Genomic DNA, 26,176 nt, shown 5'->3' with positions numbered 1-26,176 from the left:
GTGCCAGCGCTGTGGCGTGTTCCTGCAACGGTCTGGTCACATCTGAGTAAAGACAAAATGACAACACACACACCTCCATCTGAATGGCAACAAGACTCTTCTGTGAACAGTGTTACAGGTTCTTTGTCTGAAGGGCTCATGTTGACAGTCCAGCAGCCGAGCTCTGGATCAGCTGAGACCTGTCAATCATCCATCACAGCAGCCTAACCTGTGACAAGTGAAAGCATCATTTAACACGACCCCTAATGTGACTGAGTGTACGTAATGAGACAGGTTTTATTATCACTGATATCTTTGTGAGTCAAAGTGAAGATGATTTTTACTTTTCATCTTTCATTTAATTTGACTCTGAGCAGTGTGGTAAATATGGGTCCTGGTCTCTGGCCCACCCTCAGAGTGTGTGCTCTTATCGCCCTCACATAGGTTGGTAAATACAGGCACCTTCAGAGTGTCTCACACAGACATGCACTCAGTCCCCTGCTGCGATTTCCCATCTGATAAACAGCTGAGAGCAGCATACCAGGCTGAGCGTGGCTGCACAGGCAGGTGGGTGCAGGGTGGGTGAGGGTGCTCAGGGCGCATTGTTCATGTTTACTGATACCGTACACACTGATCAGCCACAACATCACAACCTGTTACTTTAGAAACAGCTGCTGTCTTTAATGTCACGGCTGATGTGTGAACAGCCTGCACGCTGCTGTCACATCCAATCAGCATCTTTCTAAAACCTGGATCATATGTTTTTAATGTGCAGATTCATTGTCTTCCATCTTTATTCCTCTTTCCCCCTCTGGTTCCAGTCCCTCCAGCAGAGGTTGAAGCTGCTGCAAGGGATTTGCTCCCATTCAGACACCAGAGCAGCAGTGAGGCCCAACACTGATGCTCGGTGATGAGGTCTGGCTCACAGGTGCTGGATGGGTTGAGGTCAGGGATCTGTGCAGGCCAGGCCACTTCTTCCAAACCAAAGTGAGAAATCCAAGACAAGTTGAATCAAGGGCAACTGGACTTGGTTTTAGAAACTTGAAGTCGTTTCTCTTCTTATCCAAGAGGCTTCTTCAGGTCTGACTGAGGGGTGAGGAGAGCCAGGTATTTAACCTCTGGCGTTATCAAGGCCGTTGATGTCACTTGGTTCGTTAGTGTTAGAATATCTACATGACCATTCAGGTACACTGAGCATGTGCCAGCCAGTGTAAACAGGAAGCAGATTGTCTACTTGCGTGATTAGTATGGCAGCAGTGTTAAAATGCAGAATTTAACTGCACAGCAGCTGCTGGCAAAGATGACGAGGTCAGTAACAAAAACTCATTATCCATGTTGCTTTACCTCTGGTCGTCGAGGCTGATGAGATCCAGTCAGGGAGACTGTGGGCCTCTACGCCATCATTTCCAAACATCACAACCCTGCACAGAAACTGGTCCGGCAGCGTTTCCAAAAGTCTCTGTTTAGGAGTAAAGTGATGTGTTTTAAAACTAAAACATATCAGTGTGGACGTAGCCACAGTGACAAAGCATTTCTTTATGGAGCTGCTTTATTGTCAGGCTGAAACAGAAAAGGACCAAACACAACCTGCTGACACAAAGTTGGAAGAAATATCGTTGCTGTAGCATTAAGATTTCTCTTCATTTGAAGTGAAGAACCAGATCCAGCTCTGCTAATGTCTTTTAATTTGAAATGAATATTTCAAATGAATGAATGTTAATGTCTCAGATGTGAGGAATAATAACATGTATGTACTTGTAAACACACTGCCCCCCCACCCACCCACACACACACACACACACACACACACACACACACACACCACCCCCCTCATTCCAGTAATCCTTTCACACACTGCAGAGAGCTTCTCCTCCCACACACACAGACACACACGCCACTGTCTGCCCCCACTCACCAGCATCAGCTTCAAACCCTGTGCATTAGCACAACCGCACATCCCTTTGATTCATGACCCGTCTGAGCCAAAACATCATCATCATCAACAACAAGACACTGTTACACCTGCGGCACCAAACAACGGTCAGATCACAGAGAGGAGACCGCAGGCTTCCAGGAAGGATTCCAGCAGTCACTTCCTCTCTGTGGAAAATAGTGGTGTCACTGTCAGACATATTTACAGCTGGAGGGACAAACAGAGGTCACTGTTCTCTCATAAGTCTTCATTTTAGTCAAATCAGATCAAAGGAGGAGAGCTCATTGTGACCTGCTGAATTTGTTTTGCAATTATCAGATCAGGAGAGAAGCTGTAACTGTGGTAACAAGAAGTGCAATAAGTTTCAGACAAAGACCATTGACCTCACCTGCTGTAAGAACAACTTTATGTTTTGTTGTCTTTACTTTAGGTGTCTTAGTAACACTGCTCTGTGTGACCTACAGTGAAGCCTGGTGGTGGCAGCATCATGTTGTGGGGGTGTTTCTCTGGTCAGGACTGAAGAGAAGATAGTGCTGTACAAACAGATCTTCGAGGAAAACACTGTTAGACACCTGAAGGTGGTTCACCTCTCAGCTTAATAAGAAGGTGAATGTCTGAGTGACCAAGCCAGAGCCTTGACCTAACTCTGATCTAATCCGTGGATGGACAGAAGAGAGGAACAACTCTGCAGAGAAGAAGAATCAGCAAATATTCCCAGTGTAGGACTACAAAGCTCCACACACACACTGATGGAACAGACTAATGTAATTACTACTGCAGAAGGTTCAACAAACATCTAGTTTTTCATTTCTTATTAACTTTCAGAATTGTTGTCTGTGTAGATGACCTGATTTTGGTGGTTAGATACAATTTCCTGTATTTTCATACAAATTTAATCATATCACAGTATAAATATACTGCAAATATGTTAAACACAAAAAAGACAGGAGAAATAAATGAGGCAAAATGAGTAAATGAAGCTGGAAAGAGATTTTTTTTTTCTCAATAGGTTTTGATTTCAGACTGAAAAACAAAAGGCGTGACCATGTAACAGGTGTGGGATGATTTTCTATCTGTATCTGCATCGACAGTCTGCAGGAGAGTGTGTGAGCTCTGTCAGTGCTGGTCAGTCTTATTGAAAAATGATCAGTGTTTACTTCTCACCTTGACCTGAAGCTACCTGTAGCCCTAACCCCATCAGCCATGTCTGCAATGTCTCCCCTAAGACCTAGCTCCATCCGTAGAGCACGGCACCACAGGTAACATACAGGGACGCACTATTTGAAGGGGAATCACATAAATTCAAATGCTGTTCTTCAAACAAGGCCCAAACAGCACAGTGTTTTTTTATGTTATTTAAATAACCTTAGTGTAAGTCAAGATTGGTCCATAAAAGTGCAATTAGATGTTTTTATTCTCCATGATTCTTCTACATTTGCTGAATCATTTTCTTTTACTCCATCAGACAGTTAAAAGACTCGTATGGCAACACCTAAAAAGAACGGGGGAGGGGACGGGGGCGCAGGCTCCCATTGAGCTTTTGGGGGTTTGATTTTAATTTTATTTAACACTTTCTCTTTTTCCCTCCATTGCGATTAATTCTGTCTTTTTTTTTTTTTTTTTTTTTCTCATCTCGGTGGCACAAAGGGGTCTTATGATCAGCCATATAGAGGGGGATCCCACACAAGTGGCGCCATCAGAGCAGCACCCCAACTTTTCACACTGTCTCCGCTCATGGCTAAACACAGAGGGGGGAAAAAAGCATCAAAGAGAAAGGACCCTGACCATCACTCCCAACTCCCAAGATTCCCCTCTGTTCCTTCAGAAAGGGAGCCCTCCTTTTTTTACAATCAAATGGCCGGGCGAGGATTCCTGACATTCCTGACACTGAAAGGAGCAGGGTTAAATGTCTGCATTGGGCTGGACGCTCTGTTATACAAATTGCAGCTGCATTGTCTTTGTAGTGCACGCGTGTATGTGACATTTTGAAGGTGGTCATTGTTGAAGGGTCCCGGCAGCCAGTGCCCCTCCTCTCCACTGTGTCTGCCAGGAAGGCTCACATTCCTGATGCAGTTGTGCTGCAGTGGGCTCCGAGGTGTGGGGTGAAGCGGGTGGATGTGCAGCAGGTTGCGTGGCTCCCCTCTGTTTGTTTTAGCCAGTAAAAACCTCAGCAGGGGTCCTTTTCTCTACCTGTCTGATGGCTTTTGACGAGAGGGCCCGTTTCCCAGTGCGTCCCCAGGCTCCTGTTTAGAGCTTAGTCTTAACTTTACAAGAGCCTCCAACCACTTGTGTCACAAAAACACACACACTGCTTTTCTTTGGCTGTCCCCACACTAAAGGATAATGCCCTTAGCTTCTTCTATTTTTTTTTTTTTTTTTCAACATTGTCAATTCATTAATGATTCCTTTCACAACTTGTGTGTGTGTGGCCCCTAAAGCCAACCTGACTCCTGCAGTGAGACCAGACAGGCTTAAATCAGGACTTAGACCCTGTGTGTCACACAGCCAGTGGCCCCTCATAACAATCACTAAGTCTGTGCCCCCTAGGACCACCAGTCTACCCACCTCACAAAGTAGCTGCCATGCTGCGGCTCAGACTGCTTCGTTCTCAGGCAGCAAAATTATTTCTGTCCAAAACCAAAACCAATGATTTCCATTTGAATCTTTGTCATTTTAATGGAAGTTTTTACATGAGGCTCAAAGAGTTGTGGTCATTAGGGTTGGGGTCAGGGTTACAACCTGGATTCTATTTTTGTAGTTTATTCAAGTCTGTCGACATTAAATGCAGTGCACAAAAAAACTGGGCGTGTCCCTGTGCAACATCACTAAAATGTAAAATGATTCAAAGTTGTACCATCGTACAGTTATGACTTTATGTTAAAGTGTCAAGTATTTGAAAACAAACAGGTTAGATAGATGCTGAGAATACAGGCCCAACAGTCCAACCTCAATGCAACACAAGTCAGTTTACCTGTGACCACATGTGATCACACCTGTGATTTCCAGTTAAGACTAACTGCATCAACACGGTTAGAAAAGACCCTGTCAACCACAGCTTCCTCAGTTCTGGCCTGGGTTGTGTCTTATGAGATGTGGGAAGTTAGAGACCAGGCTGTGAGACTGGAGGACGGAGGGTACAAGAGCATCAGAGAGCAACAGACAGCAAGGTGCCTCTGACCTGGCACAAGGTTTATCTGTGGAAACTGGTGTTTCACTGACTGATCAGACAGTGTGACGGACACCACATGAAGTCAGCCTCTATGGACGGTGTCCAAGGAGAAAACCACCGCTCACGAAACAGCACAAAACTGCAAGAATACACTTTGACAAAGAGCATGAAAGGAAGCCTGATGGATGTTGGCAGCACATTGTTTGGTCAGATGAAGTCCAGCATGTCTGCTGTGGACCTGGTCAGGTGACTGTAACAGGTGACTGTAACAGTGCCCATATTTAAACACAGAGGTGGGAGTGTGCTGAGTGCACAAGGTGTGAGAAAGATGACATTTATGAATGCAAGTCTGTTTACAGCAACACAAGCAAAAACCAGCTGGAAAGAAACATCTTTGAAGAATGTCAGAACATCTGTCCACAGATGTGTACAAGACTGGTATCATCCATGACCAGGAGGATCCAATCTGTCTCCAAAAATAAAAACACACAGAATATAGAACAGATGAAAGGTTGGAATCTCACTGATGAAGGTTGAAGTGACTTTTGTTGCAGTTGGTTCTTTAATATGAACGAAGGCTGCACAATTCATCAAAAATATAATCGAAATTGCAATGTGGTCAAGTGCAGTATCCAAATCACAGGGGCTGCAATTTTTTGATAATGGTAAAATGTGTCATAATGTGTTATTGTTGTAATACAAATCATCATGTTAAAATATTTATGTGAAAACAAAATGCAAAAGCGATCATTCCAACTGTAATCACATATCGCAATTGCAATATCAGCCAAAAATAATTGCAGTATGATTTTTCTTTTTTTTTCTTTTGCGTGTCATGCAGTCCCAAGTATATACCTTTCATTATAGTTTAATTAGACAAACATTTCTGTTTCTCTAATGAATTCATTCTTATTTGACTTCGCTGAAATAAATAAACCTGTGTTAAATGGACAGGATTTGTAGTTACTTTACATTTTAGTCATAATTTTAGTCATAATGACCAAACCTGCTTCAAATTGCCAAACATTTTGTCTGTCTTGTCTTCATCAGGCTGGTATCTGACTTTGTTTGCACTTTTTTAGTTGATCAATTACATTTGTATTGTATATCTATATTGATTTATAAGTCCCATGACCAACACTCTCCAAGGTAATTGACACGTAACGCACATGAACAACAACGGACACGTAAAGAACATGAGACACGAGCAGTCAGATGAGCAGACATGTTGGAAACAAAGCAGCAGTTTACAGGTTAAGGGAGAGAGTCTGAAATGTTACTAATAGTCGCTCGTTGCTCAGGAAAACTGTGCACACGTATGGGGGAAATGCAGTAGGTCAAAGTTGAGGCATGAAGCCGGTCTTTAAACTGTGAGGGACATTTAGGAACAGTTTGGCTGCAGACACTCCCTCCTCAGTAGAGAGGCAGTCCAGGTCCTCACCCAGGTGCTTGTCATCTCCCACCCGGACCAGCGTCCTCCTCTCCAGGGCCCCTAAATCTGCCTCTGGATGTCTGCAGCCCGTCCTGGGTGGTTTTGCACACCACTCCTCTTCTCTAGTCACTTTACTGGATCCTTGTTGTTACTCTCATCCTGGGATCTGTCTTCACTGAGCCTAACATCAGCTGTCCTGACAACCTGGATCCTGAAGCTGGAGACAGGAGGAGAGAAGTGGTTCAGGTCTGATGGGCTCTGTGAGTCAGAAGTGTTGCATTTACAATCACAGGAAATATTGAACATTGTGTGTGGATTATTTTTCTGCTAAAAGACAACAGAGTCTCCTCCTCTGATCTGATTGCTCTGTAGTCGGGCTGTTATCAGGTGAATGTTTTTAGATCAGCATAAAGCTTGGTTCTGACTGACAGGAGTTGCAGGAAGTTAGTCAGTGTTTGAAAATGACTCACAGCAGACAGCTGGTTCAAACAGGGTAGCATGATGTAGAGTAAGGCTCTATCATCAGTGCATTTTAAATATTAATTTAAGTCTCAGATTTACATTATTGAAATAAAGTTTAGATATCTTTAAATCTAAAACGATGCACTTGTACAAGTCCTGTTTTTGGAAAGTGGGAAAAATGGGAATCGAAATTGTATCAAGCAATGATTTTGCAGGAACAAACAAATGTGCGTATTCCTCATGGTCTCTGTGAGGATCTCAGCTTGTCTCTCTGACAGATCCACATGGATGAAGGAACCTTCAACTAAACCTCTCAGGCTGTGAAGTCTTGGCCAGTCTCTCCAACATGATATCAATATCAGTATCACCTCTTCATCTCTCATCCCAACCAATGTCGTAAAACCCTGGGTGTCACGTGTAGTGATCAACAATCCTTTTATTGCATCCGTCTCCTGGACTTAGCACAATACAACATTAGAAAAATTAGGTCTTACCTGGTTCAGTACACCCCCCCTCTTGGTCCAGATCATGGTATCTGACACAAGCCACCCTGTGATTGTTTACAGCTTACAGTCTGTTATGGTCATGACTCAGCCAGTCAGCTATGTTTCAGAGCTTCCCATGTGACACCTTCAGTCAGGCATTCTCGAGGCCAGACTCAGGTATTTAACATTATGGACCCAGACAAGCAGTGGAAGGGCTGGTCAGATCAGAACATTGTGCCGCTGCTCACTAACAGATACAGTCATTTTGACAGATTATACGCTTACACCGCCATCCTGTAATCACACGCCGCCCATAAAAGCCAGTGACCTACCAATTTGAGAATCCCTGCTGTTTCGCACTGTGCACCAGCTCATCGCATGGTGCTATTACTGCCTTTAAGATCCCTGCGCAGATGTCAGGTCAGTTTTATGGATGCTCAGCTTTTATTTTCCTCTCACATTTGGCTGTTTGTAACCGTTTTTTTTTTTTTTTTAAACCAGCGTTTTATAATTGCCTTGTTTGAAGGATTTTGGGGGGCCAGGGTTATGAATTGATGATCTCCTTTCAGTTAGAGTGGTAGTGCTGTGATGGAGACATCATTATTTAGTTATGAATGAACAGGCTCGCATCCCTTTGGCTTGAATGAGTTTCTTTTTGTGTGGCATGTGCTGAGCTCCTTGGTTTTAGTAGTAAGGGGAAAATGAGGGGTCACTACCCCACACAGACACAAACTCAGCCTCATCACAGACTCCCCATTGGCCCGGGCTTAGTCATGAGATCCTGGCAATGAGAGAGCTCTCACCCAATAAGGCGCCCTGTGGGGAAAGCCCTAGTCCAATAAGAAGGACCCCTGGGGTAAGGCTGGGGGATTACCAGCCTGAGTCTGCGGATTGAGCTCCAGGGCGAGGGAGGGGGCACGAGTCGAAGCACAGGGCTGCTCTGTCGCCAAGGGCAGCGGCCTCCTTTAAATGGTTGCTACGGGGCAGGTATCAAACGTGCGAGAGTCGCACAGAGTCACGGTCATAGAGGGTATTAAATGGCAACAAAGAGACAGTTATTCTGCAATAATCCGCCCTGCTGAGTGCAAGTTATTCTCCAATAATCAAGAGGCGAGGAGCAAGCGGCACAGAGCTGTGATCACAAGAGCATGGTGCTGCATGGAGCTGCACACACACACACACACACACACACACACAGGTCACACCACATCAACCCAGGCAAACTTTATTTATCACTTGTACATACACACAGTTCATATGTGTCCCCGTCCCACACTCAGAGACATCTTCACATATTCTACACAGACAAAACTGAAATGCTCTGACTAAAAAACAATCATGACAGTAATGGTGATAATAATAATATGACACAATGATACTTCTCAGGGCATGTAAAATTATATATATATAATAGGATTTATATTTTCAAGTATTTGATCGGATGTGTCTGGACATCTCCACCCAGTGTGTGGTGGGACAGGCTGCAGCCTCTGTGTGCCCGAGCAGGAGGAAGCATGTCATGGTAACAGGCAGGCCTGCAGGAATTTGAGCGATTTGACAACACAGTATATAATGTGACACAATGTGAATTTGTATCAGTGTAGTTCAATTCAATTCAATTCAATTTTATTTGTATAGCGCCAAATCATAATCTACATTATCTCAAGGCACTTTACAGGGTCAGGTCAAGACCTTACTTTGTTACAGAATAAACCCAACAGTTCCCACAAAGAGCAAGCGCTTGGCGACAGGGGGGAGGAAAAACTCCCTTTTAACAGGAAGAAACCTCCAACAGAACCGGGCTCAGGGTGGGGGGGTCTGCCTCGACCGGTTGGGTTTAGGAGAAGATAGAAAGAGGGGGAGGGGGAGGAGAGGGGAGAGAAGAGAGAGAGAGAGAGACCAGGAACAGCTGTGTCGGTAATGGTGTTATCAATAATAATGACAGGTAACAGTGGTTAATAGTAAAGATGAGTGGTGGTGGATCTGGATCCTGCTGCTCCCGGGGCAGAGAGACCTGCAGAATGAGGACAGAGAGAGGGAGAGAGAGGAGAAGCACAAACTACAGGAGAGAAAAAATACAAAGTTAATGGCATGAAGTTATCGAGAGAGAGAGGGGGAGAGAGACAGAAATAGAGACTGTAGTGTAGTAAAGTTATATGTCAATTATTAGAAAAAAACAGACATTTCCATTTCATTCAGAAACAGTTTCCCATTTGATTTTCCAGTAAATATGTATATATATATATATATATATATATATATATATATAACAATAAATAGATAGTAGGATATGAAATTGAACCAGTCCTACATGAATATCTGTTCAAATTAGTGTATGTTGATTAATTCCCTTCATTCATTTTTTCACAGTTAAAAGACAAAGTAGTAATTTTCAGTCAAACAATAACATGAGCTGTTTATACTTGACACAGTGGGGCAGTGGGAGTCCCACGGTTTCAGCCTTCATTTATTACAGTACTAGAAGGCTGATCAGATGAATGGAATTCAAACAGGTTTTCAGTGGGTGTCGGCCTCCGTCAACATTTCTGTTTGTGACAGGATCTCAAGTCACCGCTGGGGGGTGGAGAGTGTCCAGTTTGGAGACCTCAGAAATGATGCTCTGCTCTTTGCAGATGATGTGGTTCTGTTGGCTTCATCAGAACGTGACCATCAGTCTGTCCAGGGTCAGAGTCAGCATCTCCAACTCTGGGGTCATCATTCTCTGCTGGAAAACTAATTTGCTTCATCTGAAGTGAGTCACTGCTGCAAGTGGAGAAGTTCAAGTATGTTGGGGTCTTGCTCCAACCAGTCGTCCAACCTGAACAACAGCCCTCTGACAGGAGAGTCTCCTGAAATAGCGCCCCTATGGCAGCAGGCCATGGTTAGGATAATAAACACTCAGAGTGCATCAACAGCTGTGTATCTACGCTCGTGACCATGGTTACAATAAGAAACAGTCATGGCTTGGTTAGGTTTAGGCACGAAAACTACTTGGTTAGGTTTTGGAATGGACCGTGGTTTGGGTTAAATTAACTACTTCCTCACCATTTGACGATCTTTGTTGTCATGGTTACAAGAATAACAGCATGGTCAACTTTGTTGAACAGTCATGGATAATAGAAACAACATAAACTGCTACCTTCACATGGGAATCAGACACGGCTCTCCTGTGTTATATTCTTGTGTTTTCTTGGCCCATCCATCCACCCCAACCTCATCCTTACGTGGCTCTACTACTACTACTACTAGTACTCCTGCTACCTGTCATAATTACTGCGACCACTAGATGTCACTTAAGAACAAAACTTAACTATGTGTGTCTCAAAGGAGTTTTGAATCGAAAGCAACTGGACTTGGTTATTTGTCTAGGAAGACGTTTCACCTCTCATCCAAGAGGCTTCATCAGTTCTTTCTCGCACCTGACCAGGCTGGGACTGGTCCAACTATCTGGTGTGGAGACCCAGGTATTTAACCTCTGGGAGGGGTTTCACAAGGCTGATGATGTCATTGGTTCCCTTTGTGCTCCATGTGCCAACGACAGTCGTTAGAGTGACTGTCTTGGTGGAGAGTTGGTTTCCACTTCGTTAGAGCCCTATTGTGTTATAACCACAGTCGTTGGAGTCACATGCCACTTGTGAACAGTTGTTTTTCTTAGAGGTTAAATTGTTGAATCTCCTGGGAAGGGATGAAAGGGCAGCATTGTAAATTGGAGATAGGTGGTGTCTGAATCCTCCTGCCCTGTTGAGGGATGGTTTCTCTACTTTCACATAGATGGCTTCTTTCACTCCTCTTTCGAACCACCTGTCCTCCCTGTCCAGGATGTGAACCTTGCTGTCCTCAAAGGAGTGGGCTTTCTCCTTAAGATGTAAGTGGACAGCAGAGTCCAAGCCTGAGGAGTTAGCTCTCCTGTGTTGGGCCATGCGTTAATGCACTGGTTGTTTCATTTCTCCAATGTAGAGGTCTTTGCATTCCTCATTGCATTGGACTGCATACACCAGGTTGCTTTTTTGGGTGTGTGGTGTTCTGTCCTTGGGGTGTACCAGTCTCTGTCTGAGTGTGTTGCTGGGTTTGAAATACACAGGGATACGGTGTTTGTTGAAGATCCTCCTGAGTTTTTCTGATATCCCAGACACATATGGGATGACTATGCTGTTTCTCTTGTTTGGTTTTTCTTTCTCAACCATATTGCTACTTTTCTTTCTGGAAGCAGAAGCAGTTTTCACAAAGGTGCAGTTGGGGTAACCACAAGTTGTGAGGGCGCCTCTCAGGTGCTTGTGTTCTACCCTTTGGGCCTGTGAGCTGGTGGGTACGTTATCAGCTCTGTGTTGCAGGGTTCTGATAACACCAAGCTTGTGTTCCAGAGGGTGGTGTGAGTCGAAAAGTAGATATTGGTCTGTGTGTGTGGGTTTTCTGTATACCCCAACGTGGAGGCTCCTGTCCTTTTTCATATGGACGTCACAATCTAAGAAGGGCAGACTATTGTCCTTGACATCCTCTCTGGTGAACTTGATGTTTTTGTCCACTGAGTTAATGTGTTCGGTAAAAGCTTGCACCTCTTTGGTTTTGATTTTAACCCATGTGTCGTCCACATATCTGAACCAGTGGCTCGGTGTAATTCCTTCAAAGGAGTTCAAAGCCCTGTTCTCTACCTCCTCCATGTATAGATTTGCCACAATGGGGGATACTGGAGAACCCATGGCACAGCCATGTTTTGTCTGTAAAATTTACCGTCAAACTGGAAATATGTAGTGTTTAGGCATAAATCCAGAAGCTGGCAAATGTGTCCGGGTTTGAGATTTGTTCGGTGTTGCAGGGAGTTGTCCTGTGTGAGTCGTTCTCTTACTGTGGCCGAAGCCTCCACGGTTGGAATGCAGGTGAAAAGAGAAGTCACATCATAGGAAACCATGGTTTCATCTGGCTCCATTTTTAAGTTCCGGACTTTACTCACAAAGTCTGTGGAGTTTTGGATGTGGTGTGGGGTGTTGCCCACCAAAGGTGCCAGGATATTGGCTATGTGTTTGGCTATGTTGTATGTGACCGAGTTTATGCTGCTGATACATTATAACACAATAGGGCTCTAACGAAGTCGAAACCAACTCTCCACCAAGACAGTCACTCTAACGACTGTCGTTGGCACATGGAGCACAAAGGGAACCAATGACATCATCAGCCTTGTGAAAACCCCTCCCAGAGGTTAAATACCTGGGTCTCCACACCAGATAGTTGGACCAGTCCCAGCCTGGTCAGGTGCGAGAAAGAACTGATGAAGCCTCTTGGATGAGAGGTGAAACGTCTTCCTAGACAAATAACCAAGTCCAGTTGCTTAAAACTCCTTTAAGACACTATGACCTGGACAAATGAGAATATTCACAGGCTTAACTATGTGTGATAATAGCCTGCTGCACAGACAACCTATGGCAGTTGCCGCCAGTAGCAATAATATCTGGCCCGCCAGATTATTTTGATAATCAGATTTTTTAAATCCTACAGTATGGACCTGACAGTGTCACATTCAGCTGTAGCTAATGTAGAAACAGAGAGTCTCCTCCCACCTGAAGATGCTTATTATACTTTTATCCACGTTGAGAGTGAATGACAGACACAACCTGTCACTTCAGGAGCAGCGCACAGCTCCTGGTTCTACAATAGATCTCTGTCATAGCAGTAACACTTACCCACAGATTCACTTCCTCTTTAGTGATTTTTATCTACAAAATAAAAGCACAAGAATTTTTTTTCTGCAATTCTATAATTAAAACAAGCTTTTAGCGTTTATTATGAAAAGGTTCTGTCACTTGCTTGATAGACCTCTGAAATAGCAGGCATATGATGTGATAAAAAATATACCAGCAGTTCAATGAATCAGTCAAACGTATGTATATGTGACTGTGGCCACACAATAAAGTAAATTTAAGTTGCATTTTTATCAATCAGGTTCCTAAAATTAGCCTTTGATTATGTTCTGTCTGCCAGGTAATGTGTTAAGAAAAACTGGCCCGATGCCAAACTAACTTGCTGACCCCTGACCTAAGGGAATGTTTTTTTTACAGGAGGACAGTTTCTCTTGTTAATGAGTGAGCGAAAAATGGAGCCAACAGGTGGACTGGTGCAGGATCAGCAGTAATGTGGGTGTTGTACCAAATCATTGTGGTGAAGAACGAGCTGAACCGGAAGGTCGAGATCTAAATTCATTGGTCAGTCTACATTCCAAGCCTCATCTGTGGTCATGAGCTTTGGGAAGTAACAAATGAATGAGAATAGAGAAACAAATGGCAGAAATGAGTTTCCTCCGTAAGGTGGCCATGCTTGCCCTTGTAGACAGAGTAAGGAGCTCAGTCGCTGCTCTTTCAAGATGGAAGGAGCCAGTTGAGGTAGTTCCTGGCACCTCCATTCTGGACTCAGCCTGCTGACAATACAACCCAACTCCAGACTGTGGTGGGATCAGGTCATATCACAGTAAAATTATATTACCCTAAGGATGTGCACACTCTTTGTAGTTACTGTTACTTTATCTTATTATTGAATATGGGACTATTCTGTGCAGTCGTGATACTCTGTCTGTCAGTCTGTCAGTGATCCTCATCAGTCCATCATTTTACCAAGCATTTGTTTGCACTCTATCATCCACAAAGAGCCTCATCAGTTAAATGGTTAAGATATTTAGGTTTGGGTACAAGATATTCAACAGGTGGGTCAAATGTACTGTAAGACTCTGAAGGTTCATTGATGAGGGAACAGAAAAAACAGTCATCATGAACCCAGCCATTCAGCAGAAAAAAACACTGTCCATTTCTGCTCTCACCATTTCGCATATAGATATATGTGGGTTTTTTGTTTTTTATTTTTTGGACAAATCTATTTCTCCTCTCTTCTCATCTCCCTCCACCCCTCTCTCCTCCGCCAGGTTGGAGTGTGTGTGCAGTCTGGGCTCAGAGTTTCGCCGTGGGGCCGGTGTGTTGGACATGGTGTTTGAGTCTCCGTTCCAGCTCTTTACCTGTGGCTACGATACCTTCATTCGACTGTGGGACCTCCGACTCAACCCACGGTACGCTGCCGTCTCTCTGTAGTCAGTGCAACACTCAGCGCTTTTCCTGTGACACGACCATTAGAACACATTACAGTCTGTAAGTGAGCAGCAGCAATAAAACTACTTTACCCAGTGCTCCTGTTACACTCTCACCTAGTGTTTGTCAGTGAACATTGGATCTTTTGGTTAAATAGTGACACCTACAGTCTTTTCAGACTTGTACCACAGCATGATTGAGACCAGCTGTAGTCTTTGATAGATAAAGACTTATATGTGTTTTCTTATGAAGAATACAGTAAACAGGTATAAATATCTTAAAAGGTTTGCTTGGGATTTCAATTTAAGTTGAAGTAGTTCAAGTATAAGCATTTAGAAGAGGTTGAGGTGTCACTTGAAGTGAAATCAATTCCCCTTTTTCAACCAAAATTTGCAGGTGTACGAGGGTTTTTAAACGCAGGTAAACCAGCTAACAAAAGCCGAGACCTTTTTTCCACCACCAGCCGAGTTTGTCTTTCTGTTCAGACTGAGGACACACACAACTGCAAGGAGTGATGTCATCACATGCACTTAGAGCACACACACAGACTCAGTGGAGAGAGCGAGCTGCTAGCTGCTGTACAAACTGGTAAAATGGATCTGTCTCATCTCATCTCCAGGGTGAAGCTCCTGTAAAAGTGTCGGAGCCTCCGTGTGAGATCGGGGATTGTGTTTTTAAAATGTATTTCGAAGCTGTGCTCTCTCTTTCATCACACAGTGTAGCCATGGTGTTTCTGGTTTAACAGCAGCGTGGTGGACAGGTGACAGGTGTGTCTACAGTGTTTGTGCTCTGAAAGATGTTACAGCAGGAGAGGGGGACTCTGCAGTAGACCCACGTCTACTGCAGAGTCATTTTACCAGGGTGTGAATACTGATCGTAGCCTTCTCCACTGCTGACAAAAGTACGATGTTAGTGGGTCTTAGCAGGTTTTTTGACCAGTGGAAAAGGGGTCCAGCAGACAGTTGAATTAGTCGAAGAGTCGGAGCTGAAAACAGGTTTAGTTACTGAAAGTGGCGAAGTGGAGACATTAAACTGTCAGTTGAATTGTAAAAAATAAAAGTGTGAAAAAGTGAAAGCAGGTGAAGTTCACTGAGGGAGGTATAATATCAAATCCTGTCTGTAACACAGCTTCAGATCACAGTACAGTTAACCTCCAACACACTCAAACATTTATACCCATCACTGTGACTCGCTCAACAAATAGAAGGTTTTCATGAGAACCTCAAGGTCTCTTACCGTGGTGTGTGTGTGGAAAAAAGAGTTGAATGGCTCCTCTGTGTTGAGAGTGAGTTACTGCCCCATGTGAAGAAGTTCAAGTATCTTGGGGTCTTCTTCATGAGGGTAAATTGGAGCCTGAGGGGCGCCTCGGTGGCTCACCTGGTACCATTAAGGCAGCGGCCCTGTGTTCGAATCCGACCCACGGCCCTTTGCTGCATGTCATCCCTTCTCCCTCCCTGACTTTCCTGTCACTCTCTCACTGACCTATCCAATAAAGGCACTAAAAGGCCAAAAAAATAACTTTAAAAAAATAAATAAATAAATAAACAGGTCAACAGCTGGACAGGTGGGTGTTGTACTGTGGTGAAGAGAGAGCAGGGCGCGACCCTCATCTGTGGTCATGAGCTTCAGGTAGTGAGGAATAAATGAGATCACAGATACAAGTGGCTGAAATGAGTTTCCTCTGTAAGGCGGCTGGATTCACCCTGGTAGACAGGGTGAGGAGCTCAGACATCTGCAGGGAGCGTGGGGTAAAGTCACTGCTCCTTCATCTTCAAAGGATCTTTCTGCTGTGGTTTGGACATGTGATCAGGATGCTTCCTGGGCCAACTCTGTTTGGAGGTTTTCAGGGTACATCCAACTGGTGGGAGACCTCGGGGTAGACCCAGATTATACATCTCATCTGACCACAGGATCCTGCAGGAGGAGCAGGAAACATCTGGACTAACCTGCTTAATCTGCTGCCACCACAACCTGGTGTGCAGCATATAAATGTGTAACTCATTTTGTAGCTTGGAATTTAATTACAAATGGCTTTGAATCATGAATTTTTGCCAACATTATGACAATATTCTTCCACTAACAATCAATCAAATATATTGAATTATCACCCAGTCCTACAGCATGTAAATACACTTTTACTGTGGTTATTTTATTATTTCAGGCACAGAAATGACAGAATGTTCAGTCATGAAAATTGATTTAAAGTTATGGAAATCATGTTATTGGTCAACATGTGTATGAACCCTGTCCATAGCTCCCTCAGTGTTGTCTTCATGGTGTAAAACTCCCTCCAAGCTCACTCTTTTCTTTCCAGCAGTGTGAGCACAGGGACTTAACCAGCAGCTCTGCGTGGTGTCCATATTAATGCAGCAGCCCTCACTCCAGTATGTGCCAACGGGGTCCCTAACATGATCGGGGAGGGCAGCATTTATTTGGGACAGCAGGGGTTAGTCGGGTTTCGGACTGTATTTCAGGGGGATCAGTCAAGTAAGACAAATCAGATGTGATTGGCAGATCACTCTGGGGACTTTGAAAGGGGTTGGGTTGGGGTGAAGGTTGGCAGAGGGGGGTCCCTCTTTAGATATCAATAATTCATATGGTCAAACCTAACCAACCTCAAAAGGCTCCCAGGTTCATCCAGGAGGTTCAGGTTGTCTGGAGGTGGGGCTCACCGCCAAAGACTGCGATAGACAAAAAACAAATGTGGATTCTGGTTGGTCCCATGATGCTTAACAGATCTAATGAACGATCAGCTTGATTATCAAGTCTAGTCATCTTTTCAAGGTGAACAGTTAACTAACGGGTGGAGTGAGTGATATGTCGTTTTATATCAGGGTATGAGTAGAATTTGTCCAAGTCTATACACACATATATATATTCACATAAAGTGAGTTTTTCTACACTGGAGGTGTCCAGAGAAGGAGGAGTGACGTGTTCCTCCGCTAAAAGTAAAGCTCAGTGAGGCTGGAAACTGAATCATACTTTGACTGGATGAAGTTATCATGTCCAAACAAATGCTTTGACTCGTGTATCACATTACAGTGCAACACAGTTGAATTATTTTCTATTTATTTTTTGTCATGCAGCTATCATATCAATATATATAGTATATCAGAAAATATCCTTATTAATATCATGAATTGTGTGCGTGTGTGTGTGCACAGTAGGAGGCTGGGTGGAGGAGGTTGGCTGGAGGTGGCTGTGGTTAAGGGTGAGGGGAAGTATTTTGGGGATAAGTATTTTCTGCCAATAGACATCGATCCTCCATTAGAGCAGCCTCATCAATAAGTGATGGAGAGACACCAGGGGCAGACAGTGGGGCAGCAGAGATGTCTGGAGGCTCTCTCTCTCCCACACACACACACATAGATAATACATACAAACATACACTCTAAATTTAGCAAGCCTGTATGGGGGAGGTCACCCATTGTCATTCCATCCTGGAAGAGAAAAATACAAACAGTACAAAGCCACAAAAGTCCTTGCTATTTACACACACAGTTCCCTATAGGGTTTTCCTGTAAAAAAAAAAAAAAAAAAAAAAGAGATAGAGTTTCAGCATTGTCTCCAAACTTCCACAAGAAACTTTGATTTTTCAGTTATTTTCGACCTCAGTTGGATTTTTGATTTGTATATTTTTGGAAATGTCTTTCTCCCAAAGGCCCAAATTCAGACAGACAACTGCAGGTTTTTGTTATTGGTTGGAATCATGACACTCTTGTACAAATAAAATGGAGACAGGGTTCACTTTTTGCATTATAAGCAAATAAGTTCCAAGTAATTACTAATGTAACCTAGTTTCCAAAAATAAATGTGTCTGTTTTTCTACCACTGAACCACCGATGTTGCAGTGTTAAGACGTGACAAAATTATATCAAACACAAACTTACCGACTCACAACAGTCTTTGATGCTTGGGCCAAGAGACTCAATTTAACTGATTGGAAATTCTCTCCACGCCCATGTTCTCACAGGCTGACGACTGAGATGGTTTGGATCATAGATGTAGAAAAATCTCAAGAACTTACTCCATGAACAAAAGTGTTTTAGGCCCGTTCCTTGCCCACGTGTGCGGCCCTCAAGTTGCAACTAATCATAATAAAAATTCATTTTATTTACAATGCACTTTCCACACAACTCAAAGACACTTAACACAAGAAATACCAAATAGTATAAAACACACTGCAAGCATAAGAACACACTAAAAATACATGGGCAGGGGACTTTAAATAAAATATTAAAAGGTTTTGAGTAGTTTTTTCAATGTGTCGATGCAGCCACAAATGTGACTTTCACCTGTAATAAAGAAAGTCCCATCACCCCAGGTCCAGTGCTTGGTCCTGAGTGGTCAGGATAAGAGACTGACATCCAATGAACGGAGACTGCAGGAAGGTGTGTGGGGGTGGAGCAGGTCAGAGAGGTAGGAGGGGCCAGGTTATGGAGGGCTTTGTGAGTAAGTAAGTAGTTTGAATTGGATGCGCTGTGAGACAGGAAGCCAATGAAGGACAGGACTGATGTGGTCATGGGAGCACATCTTGATATTAGCTGTGTCCCAATCCAGGGTCTGCATCCTTCGGAAGGTGTGGTCTATGAAGGTGTGGCCGTCGCAGACTGTGAAGGCCGAACCAAAACTAGACTGTCTGGCCTATGGCGAATTTTCGCTCTGCATCACTGTTGCATCGCAATGCCTGGCTCCTGTTGCTTAGCAACCTTGACAACACGTAACTTTGCTTCACTAAAACTTGACATTTTAAAGCCCTGGGTTTTAACATTACTGTTAGCTGTTGAACAACCATTAGATTTAAAAGTGTAATCCTCTGACTCTCTGTGGGTCTTGTTTACTGCCATATTATTTTCGTTACGGGCATGAAGTGAATCCTGGGATAGGTTGGACCATGAAGGATCCATCTGTAGGATCGGGACAACCCAGTCGCACCGCTGTGAGACAGTCGGTCTTGAAATGCAGCCTCTGAAGGATGTGGCTCCTGAACTGGGACACAGCTTGTTTTTTCTTTTGGAAGAATGACAGACTCAATTTTTCAGATTCTCTGTGTTGCACTTTCACTGTATACTACTTTGGCATCCTCACTTTGCTTTTTATCGTTAGTGTTGGCTGGTTGGTTTTTGTGCTTGACTATTTATGATGTAATTCCATCATGTCCTTTGCCTTGTTTACCTTCAAAATAAAGGTGACAGTCAGCACTTGAACATCAAGTTCACTGCTTCATTTGAAATCCAACTTAAAGAAGCAAAGAGTTAACTGAATTAAAAATGTTTCCCTGTTAAATTAATTCTGATCTGTATGGTACATAAATTACAAAAATCTAGTTTAGTCAGACAAACCCTTAAACCCAGGATAAGATAAGAAGAAAAGAGAAGTAAAAACTCCTGAGGCAGAAGTTTCTCTCCCGTATGTCTGTGAAGATTCCTTCTGGGAAGAAGTTGCCTTCAACTTCTTCCTGTCTGCTCCAAACGTCTTGTAAAGTCAGACATTATGTGTTCCTGCTGCAGCAAAAACCAAACCAAAAACTGCATCTTCTTTATCTCAGCACATGTGTAAACTCTCCCATCCTTCCCAACAGGAAGTGTGCGATGGAGTGGGAGGAGCCACATGACAGCGCTCTTTACTGCATCCAGACAGACGGAAATCACATGATCGCCAGCGGCTCCTCGTACTATGGAGTTGTACGACTCTGGGACAAGCGGCAGAGTGAATGCCTGCAGGTACACACAGTAAATCCACAGGATGAAACAAATGACTACGTCATGTACAGTGTCAGTTAGGGACAATTAAAGACGGGTTTAAAATAGTGATTTGCTGTTTTGTTTTGGTGCAGTTCTTCCAGCTGAGCTCAGACCCAGTGAGCAGCCCGGTCTACTGCCTGAGGTTCAGCAGCGCTCACCTGTACGCAGCCCTGGCCACCGCGCTGCACTCTCTGGACTTCAGACACAACTCTGTCTATATCAGATGATACATACATACAAACACATCTCATATTTATCAGTTCAATGAAGGTGTCTATTTTCATAATAAAAGTTTTCATATTTTAAAAGGAACTGATTTAGTTTTGTCTTGTTTTGTGCATCACTAGAACTGAAACAGAAAATATGTTTAAATGACCACAACAGTGATAGAGTAGTCCGTAAAGTTGGGGGACTCATAAGAGACGGTTGAAATCGAAGCAGTAGACCATGCATTTTGGTCCTTGATGTCAGTTAAGCTCCAAAAACACTGGATCCTACATTTCCCATGTGCAACTGGATAGTATCTTTCACGACATCACGATGACATCAGCACCAGCAAAATAAAGAGACCCAGGGCTGCAGTCGAAAAGTCTTTTTTGTATATGAAGGTAACTGAGTGAAATGGAAGTATCTAAGTGGCAGCCATGATAAGAGCTGGTCCAGAGCTCTACATGATAAGGGAAGGAGCTTCAATGCTTCCTATCTTATCTCCTTTATGAAACACTGGACCTTCCTATGCAAATGGAAATGAGAAAATGTCATCTCACAAAGTTTTGCCGCAACATTTAAAAGGATGCACCAAGTTCCATCATTGCAGACCCACACCACATAAGTGAAGAAACAACAGAACATCTATATGTTTGTGACAAAATCCAAAACTTATGATCTATGGTCAGATCTGTCCATCATCAAAACAAAATGCTACATACAAAAACATCTTTTCACTAAATCCCTTCCCTGTGTGCTAATTTTCTCTACTTAAATGTATAAAAATGTCAGAAGTGCTCCTGCCAGCAAACTATACTATGTATTATATACATATACTTCTACTATATACAATATACTTCTTTCTTAATATCATTTATTCTGATCCCCTTCTCACTTCCTTTTTTTTGTGCCTCCACGCCAGCGACAGCCAAGGTTGTCCCTTCTTCCATCTGTCCATCAGGCCCATTCTCAGGGAATGTGATATCTCAGTAACGCTGTGATACACAACAGCTGCACAGACTAATGCATTTCAGTCCTTGTTCACCTCATTAGTTATCAACACAGGTTTTTTTCATTTGCAGACAACCACACCCAAACGATCATTTGCCGTGAATCACACTTCAAAATTTAATATCAGGCTTTTTTTGCTTTAGAATGAGTCTATTTGCCTTTATCCTTACATTGTTTTAAATGAAATGCACACATTTGAACACATTTTGTTTACTCTTTCGTGTGTTATTTGGCCAAGCCACTACATATGTTACCTTGTGTCTCATTGTGTTAGGTCCGTTTTTCAGATAACACATTGTTTAGTTGGTATCTTGAGTATAGTTATGTTTTGTTGACCTCTTTTATAGATATAGATGGACATTTTGGTTTTGTATTATTTGGGTAAATAAAATAAAAAGATGTACTTTCAAAAATTCCTGTGTTCTTGTTGCCTCACTGCTTGGTCCCCGACAAACACCAAACATTCACCTGGACTCAAGCATGAACTGATTAGATTTTGGTGGTCAAAGGTCAAAGGTCAGGGTCACAGTGACCCGGTTTTGGCCTTGTGAATGCAATATCTTGGGAACTCCAAAGGGAATCCCCTAACATTTTGCATAAATGTTCACTGGGACTCAAGCATGAACTGATTAGGTCAAAGGTCAAGGTCAGTGTGACCACACAAAACACTTTTTAGCCATAACTCAAGACTTCACACAGCAATTATAAAATTTCACACTAATGGTTAATATTTTATATGACTCTGAATAAACAGGGAGGTAATCTGAAACTAGTCTGTGTGGCAGAGGCAGACAACCACGAGGGGGCAATTCTATTGGCTCAACTTCCTCAACTTGTCCTTTCATGTTATCTTATTTCACCATTTTAATCCTGTTTGCTTTGTGTTTGTGGTTAGGAATGGAGGATTATGATCCATGTATTATAAATAAAGTTCATTTTAAAAAGCCTAGTGAAAGTGCAGTCAGATTCTCTGCACAGTGGCTGTCTTTTCCTAAATCCTTCATATCTTCCCTTGACCTGGACGCTTTTTATTGAGGTCAAGGGAAAGTGTTGAGGAAAGGAGATTATTTAGATTTTTCGACCGTGGCTGCAGAGTCCAACTGTCACGTCCATGCTTGTGTAACTTCAGTCAATGTCTCAGTAAGAGTTAAATTCATCTGTTTTTTTGATCCAAGTGTTTACTCCCCATATTCCAGATAAATCCAGACCTTGTATTCCCTGCATTCAAAAACTATGGCTTCAGATTACTTTATTACAAATATCAGTGTGGTAGCTTTTTTTATCTGGGACGATAACAACTGTGGACAGAGAGAAACTGTTAAGACCCTGTGGCAGTGAGCCGGACATGAGAAGCATGCTGAAGCCTGCAGGTAAAGGGCTAATCCGTTAGCTCGAGGCACTGTGAGCACAAATGCTCAACGCTAAGAATCATGTGCACACACTATCTGCAGAGCCTGTGAATGAGTCCCAGTGAGGAACACACAGCTCTTTCGTCCACAACACTGTGGAGTGGGTCTCTAGATCCAGCCGAAGCCTTTGAAGGGATTAAGACACATTAGCCTCTTGACAAACCCATCTCATCACTGTGGAAACACACTGTTTGGGTTTACATACATTTGACCCTTGCACCTGAGATCACACAACAGAGGGGATTGGAGTGTTTGACCGCCCAAATCCACTCCGTACAATGTGAGGATCCACTTGATGGACAGCGATCACATCTACATGATCACACATCTGGATTATCAAGCCACACATACAGTGCACCTGGTGTTTCACTCAAGAACAGGACATGTCTTAGTAGTGTATGGAGTGTGTATGCTGTATGTGTGTGTGTGGTTGGGTGGTCAATTGTACACCATTTGCACCTGGCATTAAGATGCAGTCTGTAGCTGTGTGTTATCTGATGTGTTATGTGGATAAGGGAAAACACGTTTGTGCAGATTGATACTTCACATCTTAAGAGGACAGAAAATACCCTGAAAATAAATTACTCAGTAAGTCTCTGAAGCTTATAAGGATGAAAAGAAAGCCCTTTAATTATTTTCTTTACTTGATTTATTTAAATGAATCTGAAATGAGCCCATGTCCTTTCTCTCTTCTTTCTTTTTTCTTTCTTCCTGTTTATGTTTTACTTTATTTAATGTGCTTATGCTCAACCTCTGTTAGTTATATTTTTTGTGAACAAGGAAAAACGCCTTGTTTGTTTGTATCTTAATATGTTAAAAAAAAACAAAACATACCCACCCCTTTTTTTATGTAGGGGCTGCGTTGGGCTGTACAAATGTCTACGATGTGGTCATGTGGACTCTTTAGTGTTCATGTGTCTAAGATCCAACTGTGGGAGGATCAGGTATTTTTTAATTTCTTTTTAAGGCCAAATCATACAGATTGAGTGAGAGAGCTGAGCTGCAGATTCAGCTGATAACTCTCATCACTGTCAGAGACTCATTTCACACTATTGTCACATTGGTATAAAAACACTGAGTCATCTTAAACCTGTCTATAAAACATTTACCTTTGTAGGCGGTATTAAGACCACCTACAAGACAGTCTTGAAGAATAGAATAAATGATCACTATTTAGATTTCCACTAAATTAAACAGCGATCATTGAGTGCAACAGTGTCCACGTCTGAGCTGCTGAATGACCTGGAGGTGTGGGCAGTGATCCAGAGATCAGGATCCAGGCTGATCAGGAACATAGCAACATATCTGAACATAATATAGGTGACGAAGGTTATGAATCTGAAACACTTGACAGTTTCCAATACTCAGAGATATTGACTAATTTGGTCTATACCAAAATTGTACTGAGGTTCAACACCAGCCCTGCTGAATATAATAATATAGACATTTGTTACATTAGTAGGCAAGAGGTTTAATTACAGCTTTGGTACATTCTGTCTTATCTCCAGGAACATTGCAGGCTATTCGACAATAACATGGTCAGTTAAATGCTGAGATCTGGGAGCAGTGACATCACTATCAGACAGGACTGTGAACAGTCAGAGCATCAGATCAGGTTACAGATCCACTTCTGCTCCTGCTTCAACTGTCTCGGTATGAGATGAGAGATGCTCACTCAGTTTGACCTCCACTTGTTTAAATAATCTGAATAAACTGATGGTTTGTTTCAAACATATCTGATGATCTGAGTCATTTCCAGCAGAGTATAAATCACACTGAACAGCTTAAGCAGGAGAGACAGACAGAGACAACACAGTGGAGCTGTGTGTGGGTTTGTGTGTGTGTGTTCTCTCTACCAGCCACACACGTCCCTGGGTGTCCACTGTGAGTCCGAGCCGTGGCCCTCCCTGCCGGCCATTAATGGCATATATTAGATCATATGCTGTCCATTAACTAATATGCCAGGGCCACATAAGAGGAATGGCCAGGGTGCGTACAGACATTGCACACCCATGCAGGAGATGTGGCCCCCAGGGACCCCTTATGGTTGAATTAATCATAGAGTCTGAGGATGGGGGCAGTCTCCCCAACAACACACCTCACACCAGTTTTTCTGGGTGGAGGATTTAGTTAAATACAATCAGTAGTTTGTTCTTTAGTCAGTGAAAAACAATTAATCTGAATCTGAGTCCAGTTTTTCTGAGGAAGAAAACATGAACGCTCCTGTGCATCATTAGCATTAGCAGCACAGACAGTAGTGCTGGGGCCAGGATCATACTGCAGACACTGATACAGTAAAGAAGGTTGAAAATGCTGCTGTGTACTGGTGGCCTTATGCACGGTGTTTACTGTGTCCCTGGTTCAGATCCTGTGTCCTCTCTGCTTTATACCTGCAAATAAAGTTTGACCAAATGACCAAAAGCTCTCTGGGTGGTGAGAAATCCTCTGAGACATTCTAGTATATGGTGGGAAAAAGAATCATCCAGGGGGCGTTGAGTAAAAACAACAACTTAGATTTAAGTTGATATAAACCTTGTAAAATCTAAGTTGAATCTGTCTCACTCACTGATGGCAACGAACAGCTGTATTAAAACCAGAATGTCTGGGTTTTATTCCACAAGTGAGAAGACCTCTTTTAAAATCCCATCGATATTTGTAACGAGGCAAATAAGTGAAGAGCTTTCCTGCCTCATTTAAAAACACACTGTAACATTTATTTAATATTTCTGTGTTAGTTTAACAAAAACTGTATCCCTTTCATGTCCAGACCTTTGCAGGCTCAATGTCACAGCTCAGCAGAGGAGACAGGGCTCTGAGCGAGTCAGAGAGACTGCAGACAGTGCAGCTCCTGGCTGGAAATTTGACTTTAGCAGAAAGTGTTTGAGAATAACATGAATGTGGAGGAAAGTACTCACCCTGCCAGGCTGGTAAGCGTTGATGGGAGCTGTAGTTTTTTGTTGTTAAAGAAAAAAATCATAGTTTGACTTTGTTGCTTTCGTGGGAGGGAGGGACTGTGGACCCCAGGAACACTCTCTCAGTTTCTCATCCTGTAGAAGAGATTGCATTAGTTACAGAAGGAGGAACAGATGCTTCAGCTTCACCTTATAGAAGATTTCCTTCTAGTTTCTTAACAAATTTCATGTGCAGAGAATGAGTTGCAGGGTGAAACGCTACAGGAGGTGATACAAGACCAAAATATAATTTATTGATGAGGATTTATTAATACGAAGTCTTTAACTGCCGTAAAAATATATTCATGTTGTCCTTTGATGTGTTTTGCT

At 42.9% G+C, this 26,176-nt stretch overlaps 1 protein-coding gene across 2 annotated transcripts in view; it reads left to right on the top strand.

The window, feature by feature from the left end:
* fbxw4 (F-box and WD repeat domain containing 4) overlaps positions 1-21,899 on the top strand; it is a 51,400-nt gene extending 29,501 nt beyond the window's left edge. The window contains exons 7-9 of one of the 2 annotated variants that reach the window (XM_071481657.1): positions 14,365-14,505; positions 20,106-20,247; positions 20,361-21,899. In XM_071481657.1, the coding sequence (XP_071337758.1) occupies positions 14,365-14,505; positions 20,106-20,247; positions 20,361-20,495 (418 nt within the window). In that variant the 3' untranslated portion in view covers positions 20,496-21,899. The remainder of the gene's footprint in view (positions 1-14,364; positions 14,506-20,105; positions 20,248-20,360) is intronic. The other variant, XM_071481658.1, reaches the window with a different exon arrangement.
* Positions 21,900-26,176: the final 4,277 nt, after the last annotated feature.

Source organism: Trachinotus anak, unplaced genomic scaffold, assembly GCF_046630095.1.
Source record: "Trachinotus anak isolate AG129_WGS33_773 ecotype Australia unplaced genomic scaffold, CSIRO_AGI_Tana_v1 ptg000007l, whole genome shotgun sequence".
NCBI lineage: Eukaryota > Metazoa > Chordata > Actinopteri > Carangiformes > Carangidae > Trachinotus > Trachinotus anak.
The sequence above is the reverse complement of the archived record's forward strand: the minus strand, read 5'-3'. Positions and strand labels throughout refer to the sequence as shown.